General features: G+C 37.2%; 1 protein-coding gene across 4 annotated transcripts in view; it reads right to left on the bottom strand.

Moving 5' to 3' along the window:
• Positions 1 to 629: 629 nt before the first annotated feature.
• Positions 630 to 19,243, bottom strand: part of PRIM2 (DNA primase subunit 2) — a 343,826-nt gene continuing 325,212 nt past the window's right edge. For 2 of the 4 annotated variants that reach the window (XM_042939107.1, XM_042939108.1), the window contains exons 13-14: positions 11,248 to 11,316; positions 630 to 1,266 (exon numbers count right to left, since the gene is read on the bottom strand). In XM_042939107.1, the coding sequence (XP_042795041.1) occupies positions 1,042 to 1,266; positions 11,248 to 11,316 (294 nt within the window). In that variant the 3' untranslated portion in view covers positions 630 to 1,041. The remainder of the gene's footprint in view (positions 1,267 to 11,247; positions 11,317 to 19,243) is intronic. The other 2 variants (XM_042939109.1, XM_042939110.1) reach the window with 1 other exon arrangement.

The raw sequence follows: 19,243 nt of genomic DNA, 5'->3' as shown, positions 1-19,243 counted from the left end.
GCTAGGGGTGTCCTGCCATGCTTAGCACCTGGGCCACCTTGGCAAGATGGTTAACATATAATGGGCACAGCCCAGGGATGTCCTGGTGTGTACCACACTGGGGCAGTTTGGTAAGACAGCTGGAGCTGGTGTGTGCTAAAGGCCCAAGGCTCACTGAGGCAGCAGATTGACTAGAGTGTCAGGATGCTGCTCCTGTCTATACTGCCAAGGTGGAGGGGGAACATAAATAATGCTGGTCACCAGTGCCTTCAATCCTGGAGAAAATTTCCAGCAGTTCTCTACTGCTTGGCAGATGCTCTAGGTTTAATAGTGCATTGCCTTCACTTATATACAGTCTAGTTGCTCTTTATGTTACTGTTTTACGGCTGTGCCCTAGGTTAGGCGAATCTGCATCCAAGCCCTTCAGTACCATCCCTCCCTACTGCAGCTTGTAGCACTGGGAGTAGGATTCCCATTACTGTGTATCCAGCTCTCCTACCCTTCTTTGTGTGGCCCCTCTCTATCCTTTGTTGTGCAGAAGCTATTCATCAGCCTTTAGTTCTTCAGAAAGAACTGCTGTAGGTGTAGGTGTAGGTTGGGTGTGTCCCGTGTAGAATTCAGGATTTTCCCATGGCACCGTCTTGGATCCCTCCTCATAATATGACTCCTTCAACTACACACATTAATACACATTTTTGCATTTATTGACAAAAATGGTCCAGAAAAGGATTAAGTAAAAATTACAGTGGTAAGGGTTAATAGTTGTTCTCAGTTCTACTGTCTCTAGGAAACCGTAAGCAGTCTAGAAAGCTGTTATGTCTCCTAAAACAGGACTTAGATCACACCACTCAAGTGTTAGATTTCAAGAGAAATTCTTCCTTTTTTCCCTTTTGTCAAAGCAAAATAGAATGGAGGTCTTTGTTTTTACCCGTAAGCCTGCTTTCCAGAGGATGAACTGGGGTGGGGTGGAGGGAGTAGACAAAGAGGTTTAAAAAAGAAACAGGCAAAATCTTGAAAGAAATGAAAGCTAGAGAGGAAAAAGGGTTCTTAAGCGTTTAAGAATCATTCATTGAAGTAATCCTCTAGTCCTTCCATATCCACTTCCAGAGAGGAATTCAGAGAGGCCAGAGCAGATGATGCATCCTTGTTTTTCTGGACACTTGGTTTGGGTTGAGGAGCTTCTGGTTGGATGGACTCCTTTCTGATGTCTTTACTACCAGTTAGAATCCGTTGGCTCTCAAAAAAGAACTGGTTAGGATGGCTCAAAGAAAAGCCACAATCATCCACCTGTGTAAGAAAGCAAATGTATGTATTAACACAAAGCAAAGGTATAAATAGAGGGACTTCATAAACCAGTCTAGACCTTGTTCAAAAACTATTTAATGCCCAGAACATGGATCTTAGTAGTTCTCGGTCATAATACTCAATCCAGTACTTACATGATTTCATTCAGAGGGTGCTTCAACTACTACCTAAACATTAATGGCTTCTTGCATTTGTATTTCCAACCCAAACCTCTGCTCTTAGTTCCTGTTCCCTATCCAACTCTACTTCCAGATCTACCTCTTAACATCTCAGATGGCTAAGCAAAGTGGCTGCCATATTGTCTGTCAATAAATATTTTGTTGTTTAAAAAAAAAAAAAGAAGAAGAAGGGTATAATCTTTAAACATTCCAGAATTGGGGCACCTGGATGGCTCAGTTGGTTAAGCATCTGCCTTCGGCTCAGGTCATGATCTCGTGGTTTGTGAGTTTGAGCCCCACATCAGGCTCTGTGCTGACAGCTCAGAGCCTGGATTCTGCTTCTGCTTCTGTGTCTCCCTCTCTCTCTGCCCCTCCCCTGCTTGCACTCTGTTTCTCAAAAATAAACAAAACATTACAAAATAAACATTCCAGGACCATAGGGAGTGGACATAAACAGACACTGTTTTGATATTGGTCCCTGATACCACTCATGTTTTAGAGTATATTTATAAATCTGGCCTATGTAATCCCACTTAGTATCATAAACACTGAAAAAGCAACCTAATGTAATTTCTTCATTCCAATCTTGAGTTTTCCCTGCTCTTACTTTTTATATAAAATATTTTTCTTTTGGTAATTTTCAGTGGGACTTAACATAAAACTATGAACCTGCTCATGTTTGCATTATTTCTTTTCACAAATACTATCACTAAACTTTAAATTAAATCTTGAATATCATTTCCAATTACCCATTACCCTGTGCCTTTACTATTCAATGATGCTTTATAAGGTGTTCAGATGATATTTGAACATTTAGCAAATACTACTTTTTTTAACTTTGATTCTAGAAACTTTGATTCTAAAATTTATTAATAAAGAAAACTATATTCCTTAATATTAGCAAGCACTTATTTAATGACTACTGTGTGCCAGACATTATTCTAAGTGGCATAAAACACACATATATACTCATTCACAAACATGCATATATTTAGTTAACTTCCATTAAGAGCCCTGTGAAGGTAAATTATCAGTATTTCCCACTTTAGAGAGAGGTTAAATAACTTACCCAAGATCACGCACTGGCAGGGCTGGAGATGGGATATGAATTAGCACAGTCCATGCTCATAACCAGTATGTTCTGCTGTCATGTCCTTGTGCCAAGGTCAATGATTTTATGATGTATTCATTTCTTAAGTTGTATAAACCTTTACTAACTCTTGGGCTGTGACCTAAGAGCAAGATAGCTCCTAAAGTGTAAACCTTTTACATGAGTCACTTTCTACACACTCAACCAGTGGGTCAGATTGAATTGATCACGTGTCGAATCTCTGCCCTCCCTGCCTTCTGCAGTGGAAGCTGACAACCAAAGGATACCATTTTACTGCAGTTATTTGTTGTTTTTTTTTTTTTTGTTAGGGGGTATTTTCATTTTTTTTTTTTTTTTTTTTTTTTACAAACAGAGAAGCCATTACACTTTTTTGTTCATTTGTCTTATATTAACCTTTTTATGTCTCTCTTTGTACTGAAGTGATTTGTATATATATAGTAGGTATCTAAATATTTGGTGAGTTGAGCCCAGAACCAACAGTGTATACCAGTCATATGTGCCACGTTATGAGCTGGTAGTTTTTCACACAAGAATGCATTTGACTAAGTCTAAAGAAATTTCCAGACTAGTGAAGTCAGTCATATACTTAACACTCTTTTATTCTTGATAGAGGTTTTTAAGGGTCACAGATAAAGGCTTATTATCTCCATATTAGAGACACATTCTGGCTGGGGAGATCAAGGAAGGCTTTGTGAGAGAAGTGCTATATGAGTTGAATTTGGGAAGATGGAGAGAGTGAAAAGCTGGGATAATGAGGTCAAGGTTAATACAAACAGCAGAGCCACATGAGCAGGTAAGAAGCAATGTCCCTGGAAAGCAAGTAGATCAGATGGCCTGATGTAAAAGGCATATAAAAGGGAATAATAGGAAATGAAGTTGGAAAGACAGACTGGGGCCTGACCTCAGAGAGCCTTGAAAACCAGGGTAAGTAGTCTAGACCTAATTTTGCAGGCATCAGGGAGTCACTAAAAATCCTTGAGAGGGGAGGTGATGTGATTAAAGCAATGCATAATCGTATGGTGGATTAAAATGGATTAGCAGGGGGTTAAAAGAATTGCTGTCATGGTTCAGATGGTTCAGAATCAACCCTTTTAACAGGTGAACCAATAAACAGAAACAAGGTGTTTTTTGGTAATACTTGAATACCCCAGGATTCTCTGATTCTCTTTAGTCAGTTGTTGATAATATGTTGGGCCAATAATTTTATAGTAAAGTCAGTGTATAGTAGATTGATAGCATTTAGACTAATTCATTTTAAGAGTTATTACTCAGGTCACTAGAACAAATTTTTATCTGCTACCTTGCTGCTTAATTTTAAAATGTTTCCTGAATGTTTTATGATAAATCTATAATTTTTATTAACAATGGAGTCATTTGTGAACTTCATTATATTCGATTTTTCATGCAATTCATTAAAAAGTAGGAGATCCAATATAAAGTTTGCATTTTACCAAGTGTTTCATGAAAAGTTAATTATGTAACATATCAATCAGAAGGCTTTACATTTTATAGAGAACATTAGAGATTGGAAAGACCTTGAAGATCCTTTCAATTGAACCTTCTACATGTAAAACTAGGAACATGAAGCCTAAAGAGATTACCTAGTTTATGCAAAATCATTGAACAAGTAACTGGTTTTGTCTGAATTATAATTAAGGCCTTTGACCAGATCACTTAGTTGCTATCAAATCTGTTTTAAGAGGTTTTATGCAAAGTCAAATAAACTTACAATCATAACATAATATTTAAAAAATTTTTAAAGATGTTTATTTGTTTTTGAGAGAGAGAGATGGTGTGAGCAGGAGAGGGGCAGAGAGAGAGGGAGACACAGAATCTGAAGCAGGCTCCAAGCTGTCAGCACAGAGCCTGACACAGGGCTTGAACTCATGAACTGTGAGTTCATAACCTGAGCCAGAGTTGGATGCTCAACTGAGCCACCCAGGCGCCCCAAGATTATAAAGATTATAAAAAACATAGTGGTATTATTTCATGTAAAAAAACAGAATCTACTGCTTTGGCTATAATTACATTGGAGATTTTCTACACCTAAAGTTTCAACGCGTTAAAATTCTCAATACATCTATCATCACGGAGAGGACTCTTAGGATTAAAATAAATTAAACTTCAATTTGGACAAAATGAAATCTTTATAAGCCTCAGTTTCCTCATCAGTGAGGTAGAGATATTAATATGGTTGCTATGGGGAAAACCAAGAAAACAGGAGTGTAGAAAGAAAGTTGTTGGTTCTATGCTATCTACTGGCTTTGCAAAGACTCAAGAAAAGCAAGTCACTTAAAAAAGAAACAAGTTGAGGGGATCTTGGGTGGCTCAGTCAGTGGAGACTCAGACTTCGGCTCAGGTGATGATCTCATAGCTCCCTCTTCTACTTGAAAGAAACCTGAACTGGAAATTATTGATGGCATATTATAGGTGTAGTTAATTTAAAAAAAAAAAAAAAAGTTGAATTCCAGGGTAACTGGGTGGCTCAGTTGGTTAAGCATCTGACTCTCTTGATTTCAGCTCAGATCATGATCTTACAGTTTGTGAGATCAAGTCCAGTGTGGAGTTCTGCACTGACAGCGTGGAGCCTGCCTGGGATTCTCTCTCCCCACTTCTCTCTGCCTCTCCCTTGCTCTTTCTCTCTCTCAAAATAAACTTAAAAAAAAAAAAATTGAATTCCAATCTCAAAACTATACTCAAATGAGACCTTGCCCGTACATTGAAAGATGAATAAAAGACCTTTAAATGTTTTTAACTTTAAAATATATTGTTTAAAAAATGCACATATTTTTTATTCCACTTTAATTTTCTTATTAACCAACTAAAACAGTGACAAGGGTCTTGAATCAAGGGCATGTACCATGTTACTATGTGACATTTGGGTTTTCAACTGTCTCTCTTAGGTTTGGGATTGCATTTTTGTAACTCATTTTGCTAATAAGTTCATTTTACTGAACTTATGGTCTAATTCAGTTGCTTAATAGCATGATGAAATTATGAAGTTTCCTTCTGTATGGTGGATTGTACTTTTTTCTAAAATAGATTGTCTTTTAAATGTTTTTTCTTTCAGTTTTATTTCTGGCTAAAGGAAGCGTAATGGCTGCCATACAGTTTCCTTTCAGCTTGTCCAGAAAAATTAACTTTGGTTTATGCCCCCCCCCCCCATGAAAACAGATTTTACTTCAAAATGAATTTAGAATAGAGAAAGCAAATTATCCCCATAGAAACCCCCAATTTTAATTTATTTCTGCTTAAAGGTCAGCAGCTATTTCCTTTACTCCTTATTTTTAAAAAAGTAGGAACATTCTAGATTTGGAAACAGTGAGAATTTTTGTTTCTTTCCTTGCCGTTTTTCTTAATTGGCTGCTATTGGTGATGTTTTCCTTTTGGTGGGTCATTTTTTATGTTTTGTACATTGTGTTCACTAGTGAGAAAGGGAAATTCTGTGATACATTTTCATTCTGCCATATTAGCTTAGTAGTCTCAAAGTACTGTAAGGGATATGAAATAAGATCAGTGTAGTTGGCATCCAGGAAGAAGGAAATGGGTTGGACACCTTTATAGGCTACATTATAAATTTTGGATTTCATCTTCAGAGCAATTGGGAAGCCCTTTAAGGTTTTTTTTTTTTTTTTAAAGCAGTTTACTAAAATAATCATGTTCCTCTGTTTTAAAGATCATCCCAACAGCTGTGTGGAGGGTAAAGACCTGGAATGGTGCATGTGTTGTAGACAGTGGGAAATGAGTTAGGAAGCTACTACTGTGATCCAAGCGAGAGACAAGATGATGGCTTCTAGTCCAGTACTCTAATTGATATCCATAATAATGACCCTGAATTATTATAAAAGAGCTTAATTCTATTTGGTATATCCTGTTCAAGATTGCAGGCAAATGTGATAGAATTTAATAAGATTTCTGCAAAGATTTATATGGTGGGAAAAAAATGCTCGGCTATTTGGAAAATAAGTATCAAGAATGACTCAGTTTGCCAAAGAAATTATTTTCAATTACAATTCGGAGATTAATCCACACAAGGCCGAGTGTTTTCATTTACACACGGAGCATACCAAAAGCAAAAAACAGACCACAGTATAAAACATTGCTCCCTAAAAAACACTGAGGAAAACAGATTTCAAGCAGCCCAGATTTTGACATCTACTAACAGAATCTCTCTCAAACATTTGCTTGGAATCAACATGTTCTGCACACGATGACCTTCACACAAACATAGGTCTCATATTTCTGCCACAGCAAATGTAGATTTTGAAGGAATGGAAGCAATATTGTTTTACCTATGGGATGTTTGGGTTTTAATCAAGAGATTTTGCAATGACAGCTTATAATGAGGCAGCTGGTAATACCAAAAAAGCCATATGGAACTATCATAGTGCGGCTGTAAATGGTATCAATTAACTGGTTCATTTTCAAAACTTTCGTTAAAATGAGTTTGATCGCAAAATCCTCAGGAAAATAAATGTAGCTTTAAAAATTTTTGTTAAGTGGGGAGGCAGGCAGGATGGCAGAAAACTGACAATAAAAATGGATTCTAGTTTTAATTTAATGAGAAAAAATAATAGATATTCACAACTAAAAATCTATAATGAGACATCTAGCGAATTCAAACAGCCTGTTTATTCCATTGATTTTTATGTGGCTTAAGTTATATGTGGGAGGATTTAGACATACATCTTTTCAATATCTTCACTAATCTAAGGCAAGTTTTTAAATTGCCCATAGCAGTAATATTCCTGTAAGAAAAGAATACTCAGTAGATACTACAAAAGCAGATCTGGGACTAGAAAATTTCTTCTTATTTTTTGTGATTATGTCACAAACTCAGTGTTTAAATCTAATTTTCACATCTTATTTTAAAAAAAGGAAAGAAGTTGAATGACAGACCTTAATTTGTGGAAGTTCTGAGGCGTCTTATTAAAGAGAATCCACAAATAATTAAGAACTCTCAAGCTGAGTAGGCAAATTAAGGAATATGGTCTCTAAGAAAAAGGTTAATTCAAAACTGGTGTGGAAAATATCAAACAAATGTGGGTTACCAGGTGAGATTCCTAGACTGCTAAAACTAATGAGAATTTGTGCTTGTTTCTATTTAAGTGAGGTTTATTTTGTCTTTTAAATTTTGTGAAAACAAAGTCTTTATGGTGGTAAATAACAGTAATATTTTCAACAGTTAGGTGTAATAGAAAGAAGGGGAAGACCCACAGCAGACAGTGGTGGGGATGGTTCTGGCTCCGGATCTCCTATTTACAAATTATGGTACCTTGGGCAAGTCATGTAGAATTGTTGGTTTTCAGGGTTTTTTTTTCCTTAACATAAACTATGATAGTTGGATCATAAATGTAGACAAGAAAATGCTAGTGACCCTCACAGTCATTATTACAGGTACAGTATCAGATTCTATAGAAGCACACAGTCATGGTCAGGCTCATAAGCTTTAATGACTTACTTAGTCCATCTCTTATAAGCAGTAGGACCTTACACAGGTTGCTCACCTTCTCTAAATTTTATTCATAAACGGGAATAAAAATAGTACCTCACTGTAGTACTGTATTGTGCATCAAAAGAGCTAATGTGGTCAAAGTACTTAGTGCTGTATTGGGCATGTGTTAAGGGTTCTACAGATGCCGGTTACAGTACTGTATTCATTATTGGTAATATTATAGGATATACTTTTCCTATGAAATATTTTATACTATAAGAGATTCTGTTATTATATAACCAAAATATAAAAAATATTCCATAAAAACTAAATAGGAAAAATAAAAATGATTATAAAAAGCATAGCATGGTAGCTGATGATGAATTCAGTGAATGCAACATCTTTTGGGGGAGGGTCACGGATGAATCCCTTTGAAACCTGATAAACAACAGACTCCGAAAAAATGCACATATACATTCGCAGAAAAAAATGTCTCAGGAAGTTGGATGTCTGTCCTAGGTTAGGGAGCCATGATCAAGACCAGCAGTTGCAAACAGGGGGTCAATGAGCTGCATTTCACCTGCAGATGTGTTCTACTGACTTGTATACAGTCTTCAAACTTGTCAATGTGAATGCCCCTAACAGGATGTGAATTCATCAGCACACCATGGTGCCTCCCATACTCTCTGGTGTTAATCTCAGCCACCTTCACAGTTTTTTTTTTTTTAAAGTGAGAGAGAGAGAGAGAGAGAGAGAGAGAGCATCTTAAGCAGACTCTATACCCAGCACAGAGCCTGATGAAGGGCCTGATCTTACAACGCTGAGGTCATGACCTGATGAAATCAAGAGTCAGACACTTAAATGACTGAGTCACCCCGATACCTCTACCTTCACTTTTTTGGGTTATTTGCCTAACCTCTGTAGGCCTCTGAGTTGTGACCCTTGCTTTACACATTTCAGAACCTACTAGTAGGTCTTCTTATATAGGCATATTTTGTTTTATTGCATTTCCCAGATATTGTGTTTTCTACAAATTGAAGGTTTGTGGCAACCCTGCAGTTGAGGGAGTCTATCGGCATTTTTCCAGCAGTACTTGCTCACTGTATGTCTCTGTCACATTTTGGTAATTCTTACAGTATTTCAAACTTCGTTATTTTTGTTATGGTGATCTTTGATGTTACTACTGTAATCGTGTTGTGGCATCAGAAACCATGCCCATATAAGATGCCAAACTTAAACTGATAAATGTTGTATGTGTTCTGACTCCTCCACTGACTGGCCATTCTCCTGTCTCTCTTTCCTCCAGCCTGCCTATTCCCTGAGACACAGCAATACTGAAATTAAGCCAATTAAGAACCCTACAATGGCCTCTCAGTATTCAAGTGAAAGGAAGAGCCACAAATCTCTTACTTTAAATCAAAAGCCAGAAATGATTAAGCTTATTGAGGAAGGCATGTTGAAAGCTGAAATAGGCCAAAAGCTAGGCTTCTTGTGCCAGTTAGCCAAGTTGTGAATGCAAAGGAAAAGTTCTTGTAGGAAATTAAAAGTACTACCCCAGTGATCACACAAATGATAAGACAGCAAAACAGCCCTATTGCTGATATGGAGGAAGTTTTCGTGGTTTGGACAGAAGACACACCAGCCACAAGATTCCCTTAAGCCAAAGCTAATCCAGAGCCAGGCCCTAACTCTCTTCAATTTCATGAAGGCTGAGAGAAGTGAGGAAGCTATAGAGGAAAAGTGTGAAGCTAGCAGAGGTCGGTTGGTTCATGAAGTTTAAGGAAAGCAGCAGTCTCTGTAACCTCAAAATGCAAGGTGAAGCAGCCAAGTGTTAATACAGAACCTGCTGCAGGTTGTCCAGAAGATCTAGATAAGGTAACAAATGAAGGAACTACACTAAACCAACAGATTTTCAACGTAGACAAAAGAGTCTTCTTATGGATGAGCACAGAAAGTGGTTTCATGATATGGAATGTACTCCTGGTGAAGATGTTGGGAAGATTGTTGAAATGACAACAAAAGATTTAGAACATGACATAAATTTAGTTGAGGAAGCAGCAGCACGGTTTGAGAGGACAAACTCCAATTTTGAAAGATGTTCTACTGTGGGCAAAATGCTACCAAACAGCATCGCATGCTATAGAGAAATCATCCATGAAAGGAAGTTAAGTTGATACGGCAAACTTCTCTGTTGTCTTATTTTTAAAACCAACCACAGCCACCCCAGCCTTCAGCAACTACCACCCTGAACAGTCAGCAGCCATCAACATGGAGGGAGGAACCTCCACCAGTAAAAAGTTATAACTTGTTGAAAGCTCAGATCGTGGTTACTATTTTTTAGCCATAAAGTATTTTTTAATTAAGGTATGCAAAAATACCTATTAATACCTGTCATAATGCTACTACACACTTAACAGACTACAGTATAATGGAAACATAACTGGTATCTATACTGGGAAACCAAAAAATGCATTCAGCTCACTTTATCATGATGGTCTGGAGCCGAACCCGTAATATCTCCAACGTATGACTGTACTATAGAAGCATGGCAAAAGAGGCTAACAAGATAAAAACCAAACACATTTCCTTGAGTCCCTTGCAGTCAGGGGTCTTACATGTAACTAAAGTTCAGCCATGCAGGTAAATATGAGATATGGGAAATAAGAGGAACATGAGGTGGCAGCCAGAAGTAAAACAGATTTTCTACAGGGAAGATGGCAAAAGCCTCTGGTTTTCCTAGGCACCTAGGGCAACTGTTCTACAGCTACTCCAAGATTTGGCTACCTAAGGCCGTTGGTCAAATCCAGCCCACTATCTGTTTTGGTAAATAAAGTTCTACGAGAACACAGTCATGCTCATTCCTTTATATATGATCTATGGCTGCTCTGGACTACAAAAGCAGAGATGAGCAGTTTGACAGAGACCATATGGACAATACGGCCTAAAATTTTTACAATCTGGCACTTTCCTAAAAAAGTTTACTGGCCCTCGGTCTCATCCCTAGACGTGAAATGGTGGGTGGCAGCTATAGTAGAATAAGGTTTTCTCATTGTGTAGCTTCTCCTTGTTACAGTATTTCTGGGTCTGTAGATTCCTAGATTAATTCTCTGGCCCCTCTATCAATTTTATAAGTTACCTAATACCATGTGATAAATCCCTTTCTGGTGAAAATAGCTGGAGCTGCAACTAAAAACCCTGAATGAAACACAGAATAACAACAAAACAAAGGATTAGGCCATAAAGTTTAAAAATGTACTTACATTATGTGTCATCTCGAAGTACTTCTGACAGGCTACTTGGTAATGTGTCCCTTTTACTAAATCCAAAATCTAAAATGAATGGGAAAAGGAGAAAGCAAAATTAGAAACTAAGTCTCTCTAAACCACTGTAGCTCATGGTTGTTGGCCTTTTCATAATCTTTATTCCAGACAGGAAATGCATTAAATCATGTAGCATGTTGTACTTCTGCAGCCTGGGCACCGTGATAATTTTGACATTATACACCAGCCGCTTAGGTCAGCATTAAGCTACAGATGACAAGAGATAGTAAGTGATCTTTGTGACCTACCAACTGTGAATTTCAGTAACTTTACCTTGACAACAAGATGAAAACAGATCCTAGTATTATGACTTTGACAGTTATTGTCAGAACATCACCTTGCAACTTCTCTTCCAAAATTATAGATATAAATCTAGTAATCTAAATGATTGGTGCATGAAGCAATCAGGTGTACTATTTAGATTTTTATTTTCCACATTACAGTTTATACAGATACAGCTCAAAATACAGCTGTGTGCCCATCAGGAAAATTTAATGTAAGTCCTTTGGAAGAGTGTCTGTGGAGAGGGAATGCTTTTACCTTCAATCAGATTTGTTCTTTTTTTGAAATGAAGTTATTTCTAGTAAAGCTCAGCAGAATATGAGAGTGAATAGTCTATTCTGAACACCTATTAGGAACATCATCCTATCTTTTGTAAATACAATTTGCTTTCCAATTCTACTTCATGTAATCTCTTCAGAGCGGTACAAACTCCCATTCTTATCAGCCAAGTGCAATGCCAGTTGAAATTTGTAAAGTTTCACTACCTCCCCTGCCAAATAAATAAAATATATATTTGGCCTATTTATCAAACACAGTAAAAATGCTGGAATTAAGAGATAGCCTAAAATGAAGGGAAATGTAATTCTGGAGAAATGTTCATTTCTATCCCTTTTCAAAAGGCTGACCTTCCTGTGACAACAGAAATGTACATGAAGTCTCAAATTCCTGCTATCCTCATTATTGAATATAGCTTACATCTTTCGACAAACACACAAAATTATTACAGTTACAGAGCAGGAATCATACAATACTGACAGTGTGCTTAAAAGAACTGTTTTCTTTGATTGTCTTATAGATTACATTTCTGCATTTCAGGTCACCTTTTATTAAATCCTTTATGAAAGACCTATATAAATGCCAACCAACCACAGCACCCAGGATCCTATTTGACCTGTCCATTTTTCTCCAATTCATTAGAGCAGAAATGAAAAATAAATCAATTTAAAATCAATGGCTATAAAGTTTTAAAACTGAAGCAAGCAACAAAGTTTTCAAAGTAATTTTAACACTGAGTTCGTATTCTCCAATGTTTTTACATACAGATATTCAAATTGTGTTGAGATGAACTTATAACTGATTATTTGCAAACATCAATGATACCATGAAGGAATATATGTGAACTACAATTTTGGAGAAGCAAAGCCTTCAAACTTTAGTTAAATTTAAATGATACCGTAAATTACCTGAAGAGAAATGAATTCACAGAAATAAAAAGCTCAATTGTGTGGTATATAACAAAGCTCTTTTATGTAAAAACACAACAATAAATCCAACATCATATTCTATGTATATACATATTCTTAAGATATATATATTTAAATATATATGAGCTTATATACATATATTTAAATATCTTCCTTGGAAAGTAAATATGTAACGTTATATACAAACATTCTAATATATATATTTGGGAAACATTTTTTTTAATTAAAAAAATTTTTTTAAATTAAGTTTATTTATTTAGAGGGAGTGGCACAGAGAGAGGGAGACAATCTCAAGCAGGCTCTGCACTGTCAGTGCAAAGCCTGACATGGGGCTCGAACTCATGAACCGTGAGATTATGACCTGAGCTAAAACCGAGTCGGACACTTTACCGACTGAACCAATCAGGTGCCCCAAGATTTAAAAAATATCTAGTTGGGGAAGCCTAGCTGGCTCAGTCAGTAGGGCATGTGACTCTTGATTGTAAGTTCAGGGTTGTGAGTTCAAGCCCCATGATGGGCAGGGAGCCTACTTTAAAAAATAAATATAAAAAATTAAAAATAAAAAATAGTTGGGTGATATATGTTAAAGAAAATGGACACATAAGCCACAGAAGGAGAAAAGCTTATGTATTTTGAAATTTTAGGTTCCATTAAAATTAAATTTGGATTAATCACAGATCAACCCTTCCCCTCCACCCTGCTCCACTCCGAGAGAATGCTCTTAACAAAAATCATTTAGTTTTCCTTTCACTTTTTGCTTTATTTTTCTACAATGAATTGTTACTTGAAAATTTCTTGCAAATCCAGAAATAAATCATTCAACCATCATCAATCCCTAAGTAACTTTACTGATCATGTCACAGCCTATTTAGGGTGAATGAAGGTTTCTACACATATGTAAAGGTGTAATAGGGGGAAAAAAAGACAATAGAGTGCTTTTCATTGCCCAAAAAAGCTATTCAAAGAAAGACCTAAAGAGAGGTTCTAGAGAAGGAGAAAGAAAACCCTCCACAGTAATGGAAATGTGAGGACAATATATGAACTACTAGAAGAAAACCAAGAGAAAGACTGCTTTGAGACAATTAGATATTATTTATAGGTATTACCTTCATTTCAGAGATGAAGAAATATATCCCCTTAAAATAGGGGTATCTATCTAGTGAGTGCCGTTTACTGTGGGAAGAATTAAAAAATCCTATGCAATTTATGATTTTTTCTTTAAGGGGAATAAGTGAAACATTAACTCAAAAAACCCAGTAACTAATAAACATATATACTTTAATTTCACATTATGATCTAGATTATACATATACAGGAGGAGAAAAAAGAAAGAGAAGGATGTTATGGACCAATGAATGAAGTTTGGTTTTTTTCTCTGAGTAAAATGGGGAGCTACTACAATTTTCTTGGCATAGGACTGGCATGACCTGACACTGTTAACAGGATTATTCTGCATGATATGATGGAAACAAACTAGAGGGAGTAGGGACAGAAACAGGGAGCTCATTACAAGAATCCAGGGAACAGATGGTACAGGCTTTGGCCAGGCTGGTAAGAGTAGTGGTTACAAGTGGTCACATTTCCCACTTACTGGCCATAACCATTTTTGAAAAACAGCTGTTCTGCACAAAAATGCTCAATAGGAACCTATTCCCTGATGTTTTAGAGTAATTCATTACCTATCACTCAACACTTTCCCACTTTGACTGATTTCCTAAATAAAACTAAGTAGTCTAAAAACTCAGTAAAATGCAGGGATACCTGGGTGGCTCAGTCAGTTGAGTGGCTGACATTGGCTCAGGTCATGATCTTGTGGTCCGTTGGGTTTGAGCCCTGCATCAGGCTCTGTGCCAACAGCTCAAAGCCTAGAACCTGTTTGGGGTTCTGTCTCTGTCTCTGTCTGTCTGTCTCTCTCTCTGCCCCTCACGTGCTCACACTCTCTCTTTCTCTCAAAATAAACATTAAAAAAAATTAAAAAATTAAAACTCAGTAAAATGCAAAATGTAAGTAACAAACTATCATGTAAAATAAATGTAGAATACCAAAAATGCCACTTACTAGTCACTAAACAATATGAGTTAACAAATAGATACTTCTCATACAATAGCCAGTGAGTAGGACACCTGAAATCTCTGTCAGGCAACATCTTAGATGCACACCCACTCTGTGGACTTCAAAATATTCACAAGTGATTATGATGTTCTACCATTTTTTAAAAATAATGTATTTATTATTTTTTTAACTTACATCCAAGTTAGTTAGTATATAGTGCAATAATGATTTCAGGAGCAGAATCCAGTGATTCATCCCCTACATATAACACTCAGTGCTCATCCCAACAAGTGTCCTCCTTAATGCCCCTTGCCCATTTAGCCCATTCCCGCCCCCCCCCAACCCCCTCCAGCAACTCTCAGTTTGTTCTCTGTATTTAAGAGTGTTCTAACATTTCTATATGGAATGCAACTTGGGGCTTTTTCTGCACCCAATTTTCTTTAATTTTTCTGATACAAACCTCACTAGCAAATGCTATACTAAGATAGTCTACAGGTATGTTGAGGATGGTACTGGTATAATTTGTCAATGGGTTGGATGACTCCAAGGCAGGAAATACAAAGCTAAAAATCAAAAGAAAAGAGAACTGAGGTATCAGCAATATACTAAAATCAGTTTGTGAAATAGAAGCAAAGACAGAAACTTGACCAAAAAACCACCAAAATCTAAGGACAGATGCCTGAGATAGACTGTAGAAAAGAATTATAGGTCAGAAGCTAAGTTCTCATAACATGTTTTACATGTCCTTGGAAAGATTCTTTGCTTTTCTGAAGGTGGACCACTTATATGTTAATGTACAGATGCTGAAAATGCTCACTGCTAAGTCACAAAGGCTGGACAGGGATGGTTAAGCAGTGATGGTTGGCATGCACGATGACAGTGGTTACTGACCCTTCTTTATTCTTTAAAATTCAGGGTCTCAGCAATGGTTGGGCTCATTTAGAGTTTAAATTTTGTGTGTAGGTATAATTCAAGTAATCACTTTTTAAAAAATGCTGAGTTCTAACAGAAGAGCCCATGTCCCAGGCCAATGGACATATATGCTTGATTGATAGCCAGACTACTGTGAACCTGAAAAAGACCTAGGGTTTAACCAAAAGTGGTGTGCTTTTCTTTGAAACTAAAAATTTTTCTTTGATGCTTTCAAGAATGAAGAAATATTGGCTGTGGTAATATTTTTATAGTGTTAATTTTGAACTTACCTACCTAATCTTGTCCTTTTTTTTTTTTTTTTTTTTAAATATGCTTTGGGGGTAGGGGAGGCATATGGGGAGTTATTTCATATTGTGCTTATTTATACATATATTTGTGTTGGAATCATATATAATATGACATTAAATTTTTTTAAAGAAAATGAAATTCTGTGGGAGGCTGGCTTGGTTAAGCGATTGACTTTGGCTCAGGTCATGATCTCACGGTTTGTTGAGTTCAAGACCTGCGTTGGGCTCTGTGCAGACAGCTTGGAGCCTGGGGCCTGCTTTGGATTCTGTGCCTCCCTCTCTCTCTGCCCCTACCCCACTTGTACACGCGGGCTTGCTTTCTCTCAAAAATAAACAAACTTAAAAAAATAAAAAATAAAAAATAAAAAGGAAAATGAAATTCTGTAAAGAAGCCAGAATGAAGATGTAGTTAGTCAACAGTACTTTTTTGGCAATGTTCATTCAGCCAGATATCTTCTGAAGGGTCAAACCTCCATCCTCCTAAATTGGCCTTTGCTCTTCTTAGAGGGATAGCTCCATAAGGTTCCAGTTCAGCAGGCAGGGACTGGCCAGAGAAGAGGGTCAGAAATAAAACAGGTGAGGGAAACTAAATGAGATGAAGAAATGTGAGGAGGAGACAAAAAGAAACAAACAGGAAAATGAAAGAACCAGGTAGAAGAAAAATGTAGAAAGCCAGAGGAATGGAGTAAATGAAATGGAGATCACAGCTTACTATTTACGTGGCCTGTAAACACCAAAGTATAACCCATAGCTCACAAAAGGTGTTTCAAATTCCATTTTGGAAGAGCAAGAGCACACCATGATTTCCTCTGGTATATGCCAAAATAAGTGTCAATTCTGATGACGAAGCTAGAAGTTTTTTTTTCTTTTTTTAACGTTTATTCATTTTTGAGAGACAGAGTGCAAGCAGAGGGTGGCAGAGAGAGAGACACACACCCAGAATTCAAAGAAGGCTCCAGGGTCTGAGCTCTCAGCACAGAGCCCAACATGGGGCTTGAACTCATGAACTGTGAGATGACCTGAGCCAAAGTCAGAAGCTCAATCAACTGAGCCATCCAGGCACCCTGGCTAGAAGTTTTTCTAACTCTGCTTTAGAAAAATGTAACCGAAGAATTTGAATAATCATATCAAATAAGGCTCCTTTGAAAATACAAACATTTTTTTAAGTTATTTATTTGAGAGATAGAAAGTGTGTGTGCACATGTGAGTGTGCATGCAAGTGAGCAGGAGGGGGGGAGGGGGCAGAAGGGAGAGGGGAGGAGAGAATCCCAAGTAGGCTCCATGCTCAATGTGGAGCCCAACACGGGGCTCGATCTCATGACTGCAAGATCACAACCTGAGCAGATATCAAGAGTCAGACACTTAACCCACTGAGCCACCCAGGTATCCCGAAAATACAAAATTGTTTAAAGAAAAATTTCTATGAAGATTTAAGACTATTGATCAAATGGAAATTTTACTTTTGGTTTTTAATGCCAATATTTCCAGAATAAAGTACAAAATGTCAAGCATAACAATCCATTTATTGTTCTAATTCATCAGTGACCAAAAGGCTCAGAAAAAAATAAGAGTAGTGACATCAAACTAGATTTTGGTAATTAATATTCTTTAACTTTGCTTTTTATTTTTAATTATTTTTTAACAGCTGACCAAAGCCCACCATGAAGAATAACACTTCATCTACCTCTTCATCCTCAGGGCTAATAATTATTTTCGTTTTGAATTTTTTGTTTATTTGTTTTGAATTCTAATACAGTGGCTACCCAAGATACCCTTCCAGTAGAGGAGGAAGGAGCATATTAGGTGATGTTTTCCTTATTTCATTGGTAATATATCACAGCTAGTTGACAAACATAGGATATACAAAATACTGATGGGAAACCTTTCTATTTACATACGCACACACACACTAGAAATATAGAAAAAAATTTAAAACAGAAATGTACATAACATTTTATAACTTTGAGCCACACTTCCTTCTTTCTTCCTAATGCTCTCTACTATTCCCTGCCATCTGTAGCTTCCTCTATGCCCTTTGCTTCAGAGCCTGCCAGTGAGGTCCAGATGATTTCCTGGCAGCAGAACATAGCCACCTGCCTGTCCTTGGCTTTGGTGAGTCAGGTGCTGCACAGCTAGGTGTGCTGAGCTCACCAATTAGACATGCAGTTAATCTGTCTCTAATTCAAGGTCATATTCTGTCTTATTTAAAAGTGATAACAAGCTTGTTTCTTTGTAAAAAGCTCAACCTTTTGAAAGTAGACCTGCTGATATTTTTCCACTTCATCTCTAACCATCCTTTATTTCAAAGGTGAAAGAAAATGTGGTACAGATGCAGAGTCTGGAACACTTTTGAACATATTACTTTGCTCCTATTTCTTACACACTCAGCATAGCTTAGGCAGCCGCCACCTTACATCTCTGCTGTGACCTTCATTTATTGGCAGATCAGGGGCAAGTTTCCCTCTCTTGAAGATGTACTTTCACTCATTTAAAACATTACATGCCAAGAATTTTTCTGACTCACTCTTCATTTTCTATAAACACAGTTATCTGACTGAATCTATTCCACCTCCAAATGTCTCTAAAAACATACCCTTTCCTCCCCATTGTTCAGGCTGTAATCATTCTCTTTTTTATTGAAAAGCTTCTTGACTTATTCTTTCCTCACTCAAGACAGCTTCCAAACTGCCACCATATTAACTTTTCTAAAATCAAATCTAATCCTGGCATTGCTGGTTTCCAGCCGAAAACGGGTCACAAATTCATTATGGTCCAAAAGGCCTTGTTCATCAGGCCCCAAGTCTCCTTCTTTGGGCCCCTCTCCTGCTCTGCCTGGTCACTGGGGTCCTTACGCTCTAGTCCAGGTCCTCCCACAGTGTATTCTTTGGAATTTTAGCTCACAAAATCCTAATGACTCAGAGGGTTTTTTCACCTAATGCCTTTTTTGGTTTGGTTCCAATGAGAATTATCTAAGTTTCTTTAGAGCAGGACTTAACAGGATAGTGTTCTTCAGAGTAATTTGTCTCCAGAACTTGTTCCATAGCTCTCCCAGGACTAGGGCTCCTCAAAACACACCCTGACAGCCTTGTCTACATAGGCTCACCTCCCCAAGTCTTATGCTATTTCCTGGTCTTGGCTAGGTTCCTCTTACCACACTTAATTTGTTCACTGTCTCCC

Source organism: Panthera leo, chromosome B2 (assembly GCF_018350215.1).
Source record: "Panthera leo isolate Ple1 chromosome B2, P.leo_Ple1_pat1.1, whole genome shotgun sequence".
NCBI lineage: Eukaryota > Metazoa > Chordata > Mammalia > Carnivora > Felidae > Panthera > Panthera leo.
The sequence above is the reverse complement of the archived record's forward strand: the minus strand, read 5'-3'. Positions and strand labels throughout refer to the sequence as shown.